General features: G+C 42.3%; 1 protein-coding gene across 3 annotated transcripts in view; it reads left to right on the plus strand.

Annotated features, from left to right (window-relative positions):
- Positions 1-16,225, plus strand: part of TGFBR3 (transforming growth factor beta receptor 3) — a 200,036-nt gene that overhangs the window by 55,054 nt on the left and 128,757 nt on the right. For all 3 annotated transcript variants that reach the window (XM_040408413.1, XM_040408414.1, XM_040408415.1), the window contains exon 3: positions 8,938-9,122. In XM_040408413.1, coding sequence (XP_040264347.1) covers positions 8,938-9,122 — 185 coding nt within the window. The remainder of the gene's footprint in view (positions 1-8,937; positions 9,123-16,225) is intronic.

Raw genomic sequence — 16,225 nt, forward strand, 5'->3', positions numbered from 1 at the left:
GTTTGGTTCCACTCTGTTTCCTTCAGGACATTTCATAATAAAACACTTGATGGACTAAAGTCAAACAAAATGTCACCTAACACATTTTTTATTATAAATGATGGACCTGGACCCTGTTCTCCATACGGTACAAACTTATTTTCCTTCCCTTAAGCAAACTGGGCTATTCCCTATGATATCAGTGTGGATTAAAATGCTCTCCTAAGCTGCATTAGTCATGCAGTAACTATACATTTACTCAATATTGACTTGGCATATATTTGAACAGAGAAAAAAAAAATCGAATTTTGGCATGGGAGATGCTAAATTGAAGTGAAGCAGCCAGGAATAAGGAAAGGTTCTGACACCATTTCTGGATGTACTATGAAATTTAAAGGGGGTGCTGCATCCCTTAGAAAACCCATTTCAGATAGCCTGTTTAGGAGGTACTAGATGGGGATTCCTAATCAGGACCTTGATTTATTAGTCACACGGTAGATTGGTAACTCAGAACACCCTTGGAGGACACAAGCTTGTCTGTGAATTACACACATCCCATGTAATGCTTTATTTCACCTGTGGAGGCACTGCAGAGAAATGTATTACTTTTGCTGGACTCTGCCACTGATTATCCCAGTTGGTTCCAGGAGCCTGTTATCAGCTTATTATCAGGAAACCCTTCTAATTAAAAGGCATTGTCCAAAGCAGGTAACCTTTTAAATATAAAGACTGAGTTCTCTAATTTTAAAAAGGTTGTGAAGGAACTTTGTCATGGGGACAAACATATACCTGCACTTTCTGGCAGTGCCCCTTTTAAAGTACAGTCAGGTTCCCAGTGACTGGAATGATTGCTTAATTGGATAAGCACTGCTACAAGGCTGATGTGCATCTGCTCTGTGACTTAAACAGATTTGGCTTGGGGCTACCACTAACGGTGTTATTTAAGTGGCCTCCCTGGTCTTCATCCGTAAAGGATGGAAAAGTTGGAGAGTTGCCTTTGAAGTGACTGCTGACCTGCGGGGGTCAAAAGACAATGGTGCAGAGCACCGAGGGAACAGGCAAAACTGTAGTCAGGGACAGGCCAAAGTAAGGGCAGGCAGGGTATGCGCAATCTGATAAACAGTCAGAGGTGACGGCAGGCAGCACAGAGCCAGTATGGAGAACAGGCAGAGGTGAGGTCAGGCAGCGAGAGGTCAGATCTGGAAATCAGGCAAACAAACTAACGGCACATCTTTGCAGAAACTAGAGCACTACTGGAGAAGGCGCCATAAATACCCCAGGGTGGTCAGCCATTGGCTAGGGAAGATTAGGGTGTGCATATGCTGGCCCTTTAAGTGTTGATGTTGTGCACGCATGTGCCCTACAGGCACAACATCAGCCTGTATGACAGTGGACGGAGCAGCGCTCCTCCAGTGGCTGTGTGGAAGGGAGATGCTGGTGGGTCTGGGCTGCTGGAGACCATGAGCTACAGAGCGGGTGAGCAGAGCAGCTGTTCTCAACAAAAGAGTGGAGCGGTGGTGGGCACGGACTGACCGCCATTACAAATACATTGCATTCAGCATGACGGTGCATGTAGACTGAGCCAGTACATGTCAATTAGTTGCACTTCAACTGCCCGATCCTTTTGTTCTGACTGCAGCTCTCTCACCTCTCTCCAAATTCAGGACACATGCATGCTCCGCCGAGCTGAGTCCGTATCTGTAGAGTTAGCTGTCGACTGAACAGGCATGTGTATGGCCGGCCTCACTTTTGCCTAATGTTTTGGTAAATGAGGCCAATCTGAGTTGGGGCGCCAACACCATTGAGGTGTGTATAGCCTTCCCTGGATACCTGTAGGGTTCAGTTACCTATTGAAATCAGTGAGGTAATCTTGTGCCTAGTTTTATCTCTGCGCTTAACGAAATATTGACACTTGTGTTTTCGGAGATCTGGTGAAAGGTTTTGTTGGAAGTCTGGAGACAGACTGGTTTTTTCATTGACCACTGTAGACTTACACAAATAAAACAAATCTCTTACCGAGAATGTAGAGTTGTAGTTTACTTTGGGCCTGATACAGGTATGCTATCAGTATAACAGATCACTGCTTAATGTGAAATAGACTTTATAAATAGGCTTTTTGTTTGCTCTTTGATAAGCTCGCACTTGCAGTAATTGGCCGTGTTGCAGGGCTTTAGATTTAAAGGGGTCGACTGCCATTCATTTCCACACATCCTGGAAACAGCACATAAAGCCACTTAGGCTAATTTTACATGTGCAAAAGAAATGCGGCAGGCTGTACCAGCAGACAATAGCCTGCCGGAGTTCTCTGGATCGGGCATAGCAAGATACTGCCGCATGCCCACCGGACCACATTTACTATAATGGGATGTGGCGGGGATCCGGCTTCTCCATCGCGTGTGTCCGGGGAGTGACCGGATCCCCGCTGCATCACATTACAGACAATGGGGTCCGGCAAACACATGGCACTATCCGGCTATGCCAGAATTGAAGAACTCCGGCAGGCTCTTCCGGCAGATATTTCTATGACGCTTGTGTGAAAGTAGCCTTACAGATATAGGGGGAGGTTATCATGAAAGGGATATTTGAAGTCAGTTTTGCAGTAGTCTGCGTTGGGGTACTTTATGCCACATTTATCAAACGTCTCTTGTTGTAACCTAACATTTCTGTCTAGAAAAGATACTCCACCCTACCCCACCCTTCTCCTGGAGTGAGATTTTAGTTTTTTCAGCGACTTAAAAAAAAAGTCTCATTGATAAATCTGGTGTGAAACTCATTAGCATAGCTAACAAAACCCAATTTTCCATACACATTACAAAACTGGAGTGGTGGCAGGATTCTAAAAGTTGCAACATTTGTGCGCAAAAGCTCTACTTTTTAAAGCCAGAATTCTGGAGTGAAGGCATGATAAATCAGCGCCATAATGTCTGTACATATCTGTGCCAGTGTCCTCATTAGCATAACCTTGTTTACTGCAACCTGCTCTGGTCCTGGTGGCCCGCATTGGATAATACTGCGCATGTACCGGGGAACTAGCGCATGCGTAGTCTGTCTGCAGTGTTATTCAAAGAAGGCCGCTAATAGGTGGGTGTACAAGTCCCATTGTTACATCTATTGTTAGGCCTAGTGACCAGTGTGAAAACCCCAGGACATTATGATTTTTTTTTTTAAATATAGATAAGGTAATGGAAAATAAAAATAAGTTTAACATAAAAAAACGTGATTTAAACAATTGGTCATTTTCTTCTGGCACATTCCCTTAAATATAACCAGACCTAAAGAAATTATTATATATATAAATATATATTATATATATTGTACCCTCTTACTGGGTCTGATTCGTTAAGTTGGGTGTAATAAATGAGACACAAGAGTGAAATTATAAAATACGTATAATGTACAGTGAGGAAATGTAATTACAATTATTATTATCGATGAGTAAATATGAAAGTATGAAGGAACAAAAATGAATATATATCACATACAGAGAGACTTGTACACAATAATAGTTACAAGACCGTTTGGTAACTAAACAACTAAGGCTACTTTCACACTCGCGTTTGGTGCGGATCCGTCTTGTATCTGCACAGAGGGATCCGCACCGATAATGCAAACGCTTGTATCCGCTCAGAACGGATCGGTTTGCATTATTCTTTCAAAAAAAAGTCTAAGTCAAAACGGATCCGTCCTGACTTACATTAAAAGTCAATGGGGGACGGATCTGTTTTCAATTGGACCATATTGTGTCAGTGAAAACATGCATTGGGGCTGAACTGATCCGTTTGGGGCCGCTTGTGAGATCCCTGAAACGGATCTCACAAGTGGACCCAGAAACGCCAGTGTTAAAGTAGCCTAAATCACTCTTACTCTACAGTAATAACCATACATGGGTCTGTCTAGGTCTCTCAATCATTCCTTCTTTTGCCCCTTCCAGTTTCTATGTCCTCCTTCTCTGTCTGTGCTTTCTTCTTTTCTTCTCTCTTCCTTCCTTGCTGTCCAGTCCCCGTCCTCCTTTCTGTCCAGTCTTCGTCCTCCTTGCTGTCCAGTCTCCGTCCTCCTTGCTGTCCAGTCCTCGTCCTCCTTGCTGTACAGTCCCCGTCCTCCTTGCTGTCCAGTCCCCTTCCTCCTTGCTGTCCAGTCCCCGTCCTCCTTGCTGTCCAGTCTCCGTCCTCCTTTATGTCCAGTCTCCGTCCTCCTTGCTGTCCAGTCCCCGTCCTCCTTGCTGTCCAGTCCCCGTCCTCCTTGCTGTCCAGTCCCCGTCCTCCTTGCTGTCCAGTCCCCGTCCTCCTTGCTGTCCAGTCCCCGTCCTCCTTGCTGTCCAGTCCCTGTCCTCCTTTGGGTCTCACCCTCTGGCCTTTTATTTGATTAACAGCCAGTTCTAGAATCTTCTAGAACATGGCCTGGACACATCTGATTGGTTGCTCCCTATGATTTTCTAGCACTTTCTGGTTAACTCTGGTTAAGATTAATAGAAGTAGCTGGGATGTTCAGCATTTTCCTTCCCCACTAGCCATTGTCCCACCTACAGGACAACTATCACACATTCGTTAGGCAGTTGACAACTTGCTGCTTTTGATATGTTAATGTTCCTTTGTCCAGATAGACAGTACCTGCTCATACGCGCTTTGAGAGGACACTAATTAACAGAAAGTTGCTGAAAACCTTACATACGTCCAGGGTGCCAATACAATATATGGCTTATATTATTTTCCTAAAAATTTATAAAAGTCTGTATTTCTTACAGATAAAAAGTGAAGGAAGAGAGTTTGGACAGCAGTTTAGATTACATTGGTTTACAATATGGTGACTTGATGGTATTAGACCTTTTACCTACATATCTGTTAATATTATTAAAGGGCTATGGACATAAAGTATAATTTATTTTTGTGGTTTTCCTTTTCTTAGTACATCTTGATTTTAAATTAGGATGTTGTTGAGCATTGATTGGCCAAAATTAACCACCGTATCCATAGCAGCCTAAAAAAAAAATCTGTTTTCTTTTTTTTTCTAATTCTGAATTAAAATGTAAAATAATTAATAAATGATGACGTTTTTGAATTGATATTTAGTATTTCCAGACCGTAAAATTTCTTACATGTCAATATGAATCTTAATAGTTTGGAAAACATTGTACAGGTTTTTGTTTTTTTTCATACATTTCCTGTAATTTTCCTGGAATATGTCTGTAGGGCCTTGTGATTTATCCATCTAGACATAGCGGTGGAAGAGAACTTGAGTATCCCCTATGCATTTTCTCTTGCACATACATCAGTCTTGTCCACATCTTTTCCTGTAATTTTGAGGCAGTCAGAGTCGCTGATGGATCTCCGCATGAGACCCATTCCTTCTCAAAACCAAAGAACATATTTTCCCAGATGACTGCTTAAGCAATGCGATCTGAATTTTTTTTTTCCTTACCCAATGTTAGGAATCTATGGTTAGTGACTGCCATTGCTCTAAACACAATGGAGTAGATTTAACAATGTGTGTATTCCCTTTTCATATTAAAACATTGAAAAACATGGAGACCTGCATTTCATAGGTCAGTCTTAATAAAAATGTGGTCGGAAAAACAAAGCACTCTGTGAAATCGGAGGTGTTGGCTCCCGATCCAGATTCATATGTAGTAAAAATCACCCAAGACTCTATAATCACAGTAAGGCCCACCTAAGATGAATAACCTCCATAATTCCTACCTCTCACTCCCGTCTTCAAGACTTTTCTTGAGCTGCACCTACTCTCTGGAATACTCTACCGCGGAATACTAGGTCAATTCACAACTTCTCCACCTTCAAACGTGCCTAAAAAACACATCTTTTCAGGCAGGCTTATCAAGCTACCTAAAAAGACTTTTCCCAGACTAAGCCTTTCCAACTCCTCCAGCCTAAACCCGATCCTCTAGTAGTCCCAAACCCGAAGCAGATCGACAGGCACCACTCCTGTCAGTTCAATAATGGCTCAAATCCTACTTATCACAGTCAACTACCTTATGTGTCACCCCCAATTCCTCATAGATTGTAAGCTCTTGCGAGCAGGGCCCTGACTCCTAGTCTTTCGGTTGCATATTAGCCAGTTACTTTTGTTTTGTACATGAACCCTATGAATTTGTAAAGCGTTGCGGAATATGGTGGCGCTATATAAATAAATTTTATTATTATTATTTCACATAGTCAGTGTATGTTCAGTGTTTGATCAGTGACTTCCATCAGTGATTGTGAGCCAGAACCAAGAGTGGAGCCTATATAGTGATTGGCTGCAGCGGCGTACATTACGTAACTCTTGCAGCCACAACAATATGTTGCTGCCTGTGAGAGGGCAGAGCAGCACCGCTGGATCATAGGGGCCTGGAAAGGTGTGTTTAAAGGAGGTTTCCCAGATTTAGATATTCATGATAGGATAGGCTGTCAGTATCAGCTCAGCGGGGGTTCACAACCTGGGGCTCTCGCTGATCAGCTGTGACGTCATGTTCCTTGTTTATGTGACCTTGATGGAGTCTAGTCCTATTCAAGTAAGTAGGGATAAGCTGCAATACCAACCACGGCCGCTATCCAATGGACAGCGCTGTGCTTGGTAAGCTGTGAGGAGGCCGCTGTGCTCACCGGAGGGCCGCATCCTCCTTAAAATGCTGATCAGTGGCGGTCCCAGGTGCCAGACCCCGCCATTCTGATATTGATTACCTATCCTGAGGATAGGTCATCAATATTTAAATCTTGGAAAAGCTGTTTACTTTTTCATTCTCTATGAACCATTAGGAAATGCATTGGGAGGATTTAGGGTTAATTAGAGCACTGTAAGGTACATTAGGCACAGTGAGGGTAGGTTCCTGTGCGGGATTCATCCACTATTAGGGTGTTTTCCTGCAGCTAGGGGTAGTCAGGGTCTGGTAGGGCCAGTCTCCCCTCCCCCACCACAGTGGGGTCTTAATAAATTCCCCTCACGGCATTTGGGCATGTGAAGCCCCTGTAGCAGATTGTACACTGGCACATTTTTTGTACCGTGCACCATCTCGCCTATACCTGTAAATTCTAGGCTCTGACGGTCACAATCTTCTCCTTTTATATCATTGATTTTACTTTAGAAAAAGAGGAACAAATTCCAGCTTCCCAATAAAAACAACGGTCTTTATTAAACAAGCCATAAAAACTCCTATAGAAAAAACACTTTTATCTATGCGTTTCAGATTAAAAGATTAGAATCCTTACTCATGACTTAGGATTCTAATGTTTTAATCCGAAACGAGTAGATGAAAGTGTTTTTTCTATAGGAGTTTTTATGCTTGTTTAATAAAGACCATCGTTTTTATTGGGAAGCTGGAATTTGTTCCTCTTTTTTGGATTTACCTTTGGCGCTGTGTTCCTAGCACCTCCGTGCCTTCCAAACGGTGAGCAGGTGAGCGCTGTGCCTATATTGTATATTGATTTTACTTTGTTTTCATCATTTTTATGTTTTTCCTGATTGTAGAGGCCTATGTTGGTGCTATGTAAATTATAGATGACTATATTGGTATATTATTCGTACTATGTATGCCACATGTAGTTTGTGTTTCCTACTGAAAAATGTTTTTAAATCACTGGTTGTTACAATGCATTAAAGGGTTGTGCCAAGTTTTGAAGTTATCCCCTAACCACAGGAGAGCTGATAACTTACTCATCAGTAGGGGTCCAATTGTTGGCACCCCCACCGACCCTGAGAATGGGGGTCCCGTTTCACTCATCTCCCTGTGGCTCCATTCTTTATCTACAGGACCTCAGGAAATTGCCAAGCTCAGCTCAGCAGTCCCATAGAGAATGAATAGAGCTGCAGGACACATGCTCTACCTGCCGCTCCATCAGATAGGAAAAACATGACCCCCTTATCAAGATCGTAGGAGTCCCAGAGGACGGATCCCAATGGATCAGTTACTTATCCACAGGATAGGGATTCATTTCAAACTTAGCACCATCCCATTAAGGGTTCAACATATTCTAACACATTTATTTTATCCATCATGGCACAAACGACACTTTTTTGCATATTTTGTGGCTCACCCACGATTTTCTTGGTAACTACTGAATACCTTCAGCCTTATAGCATTGGAGTCCAGGGCTCGAAACCCAGACTGGAAGAGGCTTAACCAGCTTTACTTCTGTTGCCTTCTTGCTCCTAGCAGTTCACAATAGCTGGTTGCAGCGGATGGGCTGCAGTGCATCTACAACTGAGTTTCAGTTCTTGTCCAGTTCAAGCTGAAATACTCTGTATTTAAAAGGGTTGTCCTACAAAAAAATATTCTACACTTTTTAAACCAGCTACTTTATTTGAATTTTTTTGTAATTACATTTAATGAAAAGTTTTGTATAGCCATTGAGTTATTCACTGAAAACCATCTGTATAGCGCCACCTGCTGTTTGCTTTTTTTTTAAAATTTCTGTCCTGCTCACTGAGGTTGACATACAGTAAATGCAGTGTCGGTCTGGGGTTCCTTGGGCCCACCAAAGTAAATTATTCTTGGGGCCCAGTCCCTATATCACCAATAACGTTGAATAGGTTTTGAATCAAAGAAATAGATCCTACTGGCAGGTGATTATCTCCAAAGGCAGTTCCAAATGTTTTTTTCTTTGGTCCTTTGGAGCCCACTATGGCATTAAAGCCTGGGCCCACTAGAGGATCCTCTGGTTATCTGGTGGGCCACTCCGACCCTACTTACATGCTCAGTGCCATCCTTCAACTGCCGCCGGCTGCAGCAAAAAGGACACGCTCCCTGAGCTGTCAGCTTGAAATAAATCTAGCACAGCAATTAGAATGAGGAGATCTCTGGATCCATGTGAGGAACAGGGCTGGTTCTAAGTTTGTTAGAAAGAGACTGTCACGTACTATATGATGTCTGATTTTTCCATTACTCATGGGATAACCCCTTTAAGTTATCAAATGATAAAATGTTATATAATCGCATTGTACTTAATGTTTCCTCTCTGTGTATAATAGGTCCTATCCCTAAAGCTACATGTCTGCTGTCACCTGTTACTGAAGATCACCCTGTCCAAGCTTTTCTGGAAAGCTACAATATTTTATCTGGCTGCGCAAGTAAAGGAACAATAAGTCAACCCCAAGAGATTCATATCGTAAATCTAAAATGTGTGGAGGAAGACCCCTGTCAAAGTGAACACGAGGTATGTATGATTTACAGTGCAGTGTAATCTGCCCGCCAGCGTTTCCTGGAAACACAATATTATACGCTTGTCTATTGTTTTACTGGGCCATTACTATCACTGCGGCTGATCCTGTTACCGATAGAACATCCTGCGGTGTTTACAGGGCGGCTCATTACAGAGAACAGTCCTCATGGAGTAGGGTCATAGGAACTGCTACTATTCCATGTCTTCAGTATTATTCCTAAGGCTACTTTCACGCTGGCGTTTTGGTTTTCCGTTTGTGAGATCCGTTCAGGGCTCTCACAAGCGGTCCAAAACGGATCCGTTTTTACCTAATGCATTCTGAATGGAAAATGATCCGCGCAGAATGCATCAGTTTGCCTCCGTTCCGTCTCCATTCCGCTTTGGAGGTGGACACCAAAATACTGCCTGCAGCGTTTTGGTGTCCGTCTGACGAAAATGAGCCAAACGGATCCGTTCTGATACACAATGTAAGTTAATGTTTTCTATGACACAATCTGGCACAATAGAAAACGGATCCGTCCTCCATTGACTTTCAATGGTGTTCAAGACGGATCCGTCTTGGCTATGTTAAAGATAATACAAACGGATCCATTCTGAATGGATGCAGACGGTTGTATTATCTGAACGGATCCGTCTGTGCAGATCCATGACGGATCCGCACGAAACGCAAGTGTGAAAGTAGCCTAATTTACATAGTTCTCATCTACTCATTATTTTTATATATATCTTGCTGGCATGTAAAATATACTATTTTCTTGCTTATGACTTTGTTGGAAACTTCCCTTTAAGGGGTTTTCCAGTTAGCATCAACAGCCTAAAAATAAAATACCGATTTATGAAGGTAGCTGTGATGTTGTAATGTATTTAACTTTTACCTTTATTACTCCTATTTACCGTTCTGGGCTGTGGTCACATGTCCAAGCAGCTCTTTCCATTTTCCAGTGATGTCATGTCCATGTGCATCACATCGGGTCACAGGGGAGTTTTGGTGGCTCGATGGAGGTTGGGAGTGGTCATGGTGGGTAGTCTTCAAGGTGGCCATACGTGCAGTGATAGGAGGGCATAGCCTTTATTCCCCTGGACTTTCTGGGGTTCCAGCATGGTGGTGGCTGGGGTGCCCTTGATGTTAGGTAGATGGGTGCAAGGCAGGAGGGCAGACAGAAGGGCTTCCATTGGGCACATTGTCTAGTGACAACAGTTGGAAAAATGTAATTTGGGACATAGGAGGACATTTATCATCCCCAGTGAACCAGAATACCGGTGCCAAAAAGTTGCCAGAGTTTGGCACATGCTGTACTTGTGCAAAAGTTTGCTACTTTTTAGGGGATTCAGACAAGGCTCTCCACTTTCAAAGTGGCGGGCTTTGTGGGGTGTCTTAGCTGGCGTTGTGGGGTGTCTTAGCTGGCGTTGTGTGATGTCTTAGCTGGTGTTGTGGGGTGTCTTAGCTGGCGTTGTGTGATGTCTTAGCTGGCGTTGTGTGATGTCTTAGCCGGTGTTGTGGGATGTCTTAGCTGGCGTTGTGTGATGTCTTAGCTGGCGTTGTGGGGAGTCTTAGCTGGCGTTGTGAGGTGTCTTAGCTGGTGTTGTGGGATGTCTTAGCTGGCGTAGTGTGATGTCTTAGCTGGCGTTGTGGGGTCTTAGCTGGTGTTGTGAGGTGTCTTAGCTGGCGTTGTGGAATGTCTTAGCTGGCGTTGTGTGATGTCTTAGCTGGCATTGTGGGGTCTTAGCTGGTGTTGTGAGGTGTCTTAGCTGGCATTGTGGGATGTCTTAGCTGGCGTTGTGAGGTGTCTTAGCTGGTGTTGTGGGATGTCTTAGCTGGCGTTGTGTGATGTCTTAGCTGGCGTTGTGGGGTCTTAGCTGGTGTTGTGAAGTGTCTTAGCTGGCGTTGTGGGATGTCTTAGCTGGTGTTGTGAGGTGTCTTAGCTGGCGTTGTGGGATGTCTTAGCTGGCGTTGTGAGGTGTCTTAGCTGGTGTTGTGGGATGTCTTAGCTGGCGTTGTGTGATGTCTTAGTTGGCGTTGTGGGGTCTTAGCTGGTGTTGTGAGGTGTCTTAGCTGGCGTTTTGGGATGTCTTAGCTGGCGTTGTGTGATGTCTTAGCTGGTGTTGTGGGATGTTTTAGCTGGCGTTGTGTGATGTTTTAGCTGGCATTGTGGGGTGTCTTAGCTGGTGTTGTGAGGTGTCTTAGCTGGCGTTGTGGGATGTCTTAGCTGGCCCATAACATTTATTATAATCTACGACAGGAACGTGGCATAGATTATAGGGTAAACTTGCACCAGCTTGCATGCTGGTTGATTATCAAGGCCAGGCAACGAGACTGTGCAAGAACCTGGCCTGTCGATAAAGGAGAGGGAGGGACTGGCAGAGGAAGCAGGAGGGGCAAAGGTTCACAGAGTGGCATGGACTTAAGGTGCACTTAACTGCTCATTTGCATATATATTAAAAGTACTTTTTATCCAGAATGAAGCAACGGATTACTAAGTGAAAGGTATCATTAAATTCAGCTGACCTAGCCCTACAAGGCACTATGTCTGGTGACAGATTTCCTATAAAAGATTTCTTTCTGCACTAACATATTTTGGGTGCTGGTCCTCTTTAAAGGGAACCTGTCACCGGGATTTTGTGTATAGAGCTGAGGACATGGGTTGCTAGATGGCCGCTAGCACATCCGCAATACCCAGTCCCCATAGCTGTGTGTGCTTTTATTGCGTAAAAAAACCCAGATTTAATACATATGCAAATTAACCTGAGATGAGTCCTGTCCCTGGCTCATCTCAGAGACAGGACATATCTCAGGTTAATTTGCATATGTATTAAATTAGTTTGTTTTTTTACACAATAAAAGCACACAGAGCTATGGGTACTGGGTATTGCAGATGTTCTAGCGGCCATCTAGCAACCCATGTCCTCAACTCTATACACAAAATCCCGGTGACAGGTTCCCTTTAAGAGGCCATGTTCATGTTCGAAGAATGGTTTAACTAAATGTGTTGCAGATTATGGTTTAATGCTCCAGGCTACATGCCATGATTGCTATAAACAAATATTTAAGTTCAAATTCTTTCACCCTTGTGAAGCATAGTCAGGTTATATCTTATGTAGGTTGCATTTTTGTCTCTGGTTCTTTTGCTGACTGCAGCGTTTTGTATGTGGAGAATAATTGCTCATTTGAACAGGGTTCACAGGGGGAGGGCAGTAAAGAATTTTATTATGACGGCCGCAGACTGTTGACTGCTAATTCTCCTCTTTCCCCTTTTAATCTTAATTGTCTTTACAAATGATCTGAATAACATTGTAAATCAGTTTAATATGTGTTAACATTGAAGTCCCGCAGATAAATGATCTCTATTGGTATAACCTTCATATAGGTGAGACCTCAAGGATATGCTGTGCAAGCACTTAGGATCCGTTTTCCATATTAGTCATTGAATCCATACATTTATTCCCTTAAAGGGGCTGTGACAAGACAGACATTGATGGCTGGTCTATCCCAATCCTTATATCTTGAAGGGGTTGTCTCACTTCAGCAAATGGCATTTATCATCTAGACAAAGCCAATACAAGGCACTTACTAATGTATTGTGATTGTCCATATTCCCTCCTTTGCTGGCGTAATTTTTTCCCCCACCGCATTATGCACTTATTTTTCCCATGGTTACGACCACCCTGCAATCCAGCAGCGGTGGACGTGCTCCCACACTATAGGAAAAAGCACCAGAGAGGCCGGTGTCTTTTTCTATAGTGTGAAGCACGGCCACCACTGCTGGATTTCATGGTGGTCATAACCCCTGGATAAGAGCAGTGTATACTGTGATGGAAAAATGAATCAAATCAGCATAAGAGCCCTGATGAGTGATAACACTTCCATCGGTGCTCGTTTGTACCAGCCTGATTACACAGTCCGATGCAAGCTGAATGTGGGAGGAACAAATATACTCCCACCCTCATTCCCTTCTGTAGATGATCCAATTTGCTTGCATTTAGTTGGTTTTCTTACTGGAAACCACATTAATAGTCGTCTCTTTAATTTTCAGACGAGGAGCATGGTTTACAAACCCTACAAGACTTTTGTTTTCTTATGCCTTTCTTGTATTGAACTCTCTCATCTGTCATTACACTCTCCCGTTTCCTGTTCAACAATCTACCTTTCCAGAAAGCCTTACAAGAATAGACTTTTGTTGCAAGAGGTTCGTGTCCAGAATTACCCCTTCCTGCGTTCATCTTTTTTTTTCTGCTGTATAGAAGCATTCATTAAGCACCATAAACCCCCAACCTCTTCCCTTTCCTTGTAATACAATACTCTGAAAAAGATTGCTAAATAGTCCAGGAAGCCCCAGAGATCTACTGGCGGCAGCAATGAAAAAAAAGATGACAAACAACCAGAGCAGGACCACAACTGTACTTTGGGGATAGGCCATTTTAAAGCAAATCCAAGGTTATCTTTCTAATCCTTGCTAAAGTTAGTGACCTCCATGACCTTTTGGCTTGGACAGAAATCAATCCCACTGCATGTTGAAAACAGATAAGTGGTTTCCTGATGTCTGCTGGCTCTAGCAACCTTGGACGTGCGTGTATTTACAGCAGAATACCTTGATCTGTTTGTAGACTGAAAATAGACTTGGTGTGTTCTGGTCACAGGATATTTTGCTTGTTTGCAAGGTGCCAGTTGACATAAAAATCCAATCTTGTTCAAACAAGATAAACTATTTTGAGTACTCAACATTTTCTTTATAGAGTTAGGTTTTTTCAGACTTTGTTCACCATGTCCAGTAGTGTTCAAAAATAGCAAGGAGCTTAAAAATACAAATGCATCAAAATCATTATAATTACTTTTATTTCCTTAAATTCAAATACACTGGAAATATTCCATGTTCAATTCCAAACCAAAACAGTAGCAACATTTATCCAGTTTGTGTTAATACTTTACAGAAAGTGAAGAAAAAGAAATATTAGGCTGCTCAAAAAATAGCTGCACCAGCATATATTTTTTTAAACTCAAAAATGTAATGTTTTAACTGAAAAAAAAAAAATCTTTTGAGATTACACTTTCCTATGAATTTCTGAAGCAATATTTAGAGGTATAACTATTGTTTCTGAGAACTGCAAGACATCTGTGTTGCATGGAGTCAATCAGCTTCTGGCACCTCTGTACAGGTATTCCAGTCCAGGACGATTGGACTATATCTCACAATTCTTCAGCATTTTTGGGTTTTGACTCATATACAGTATTTTTTATGTCACCCCATAAATTCCCTATGGGATTGAGGTCAGGGGATTGGGTGGCTGCTCCATTCCCTCCAGTCCTGTTTGTCTGTAACCAAGATGTTGTTCCCTTACTGCTGTGTTTCGGGTCATTGTCGTGTTAAAACGCCCATTGCAAGGGCATTTCTTCTTCAGCATAGGGCAACATGATCTTGTCAAGTATTTTGATATATTCAAACTGATCCATGATCCCTCGTATGCGATAAATAGGCCCAAAATAATGATATTAGAAACATCTCCATATCATTATTTTTGCGCCACTGTGCGTTACTGTCTTCACAGTGTACTGTGGCTTGAATTCAGTGTTTGGCGGTTGTCTAAAATACTGGCTGCGGCCACTAGATCCAAAAAGAACGATTTTGCTTTCTTCAGTCCACAAAATGTTGCATCTTTTCTCATTGGGACAGTCAATGTGTTCCTTGGCAAATTGTAACCGATTCAGGACTTTTTTTTTTTTTTTTGCAGGAAGTTCTTGCTGGTAGCTTAGCTTCTCTTAATCGTCTTCTGATTGTAGTAGAAGTCACTGATAACTTCATATCTTCTTTGATCTTCTTGGAGGGGATCATTGGCTGAGCTTTTGCCATTTTGGCTTTTCTTTGATCCATTCGAACAGTAGTTCCCTGCTTTCTTCCTCATCTTTCAGGTGTGGTTACCACTTCAAGGAATTTCAGATCATTTTAGCTGGCAGCCTATAATTTGCTGCATTTCTCTATATGTTTTCCCTCTCCAGTCAACTTTGTAATCAAAGTATGTTCTTTGTCCAAAACAATGTCTGGAATGACCCATTTTCCCCAGTATTTTAAAAGGAAATGCAGTATAACCAACATGTGCAACATGTGTAACATGTGCAAGTCAAGTGAATGACTTCACCAATTTAACGCCTCATTACTTATCTTGAGCATGCCCCTCTCAATCAATGATTGAGTTACTCAGAATAAGCAGCATGCATGTCCTAATTGTTGGATCTGTTTTTTTTTCTATTACTCTACTACAATTACAAGTAAATGATTTGCTGTGTAGAAATATCACTTCTTAAAAAAACTGTGATGTATCAAGTTAATGATGTTGACGACTATTTTTTGACACTACTGTAGTGAATAATTTGTCACATTCCAGAAATCAGTAAAGAAGTAGGATTGCTGGAGAATCTTTGTGGCCAACAGATGATAGGCAAAATTCTGCAACCTTTCAGATACAGGGGGAAATTGGTTTTAGTTAGGTTTAGTTTGCTTAGGTTTACAAATGCATTTTCAGGGTGATATCTGTATATTCCAGAATGAATTGATCCATGGTATTGGGACCGTCAGCCTGAAAAGCTGTTAGAAACTTAAAAGTTATAGTTATTTTGGAGGAGCACTGGTTCTCATTGAAGATATTGAGCTGATATATCGAATATTACATACAAGCAATAGTCCCCTCCAGATGGAAGAAAACTTTCATGACAAGCCAGTGACTCTTCCCAAAGAAAGAGACACTCATTTGTAGACAGCTGTTTCAGAGTTCTTACCCCTGGTCAGTGCAGGGCAGTTTACTGGTTGGCTGGATAGGATGCCATGCTTTGGGGAAGAAGGGGATTGGATTCTCATTGAAGAAATCAGTTTTGATTCTTTACCACATGCTGGGTCTTATGGGCCAGACCTAAGAGAAAACGGGTGTCTGTTGCACATAGTAGTTCACAATGGAGTTTAGATATTGCTATCTGATCTCTATGGGAAGCAAGATTAAAAAAAAAAATTTTCTAAAGGGATGCTTTCTTTTATGAAGCCCACTGTGAGTAGAGTTCATGTTTTTGTTATCCTTTATGTGCCCTTTATTCCACCTACTACCCCACCAATCTA

This window comes from Bufo bufo, chromosome 9, assembly GCF_905171765.1.
Source record: "Bufo bufo chromosome 9, aBufBuf1.1, whole genome shotgun sequence".
Taxonomy (NCBI): Eukaryota; Metazoa; Chordata; class Amphibia; order Anura; family Bufonidae; genus Bufo; species Bufo bufo.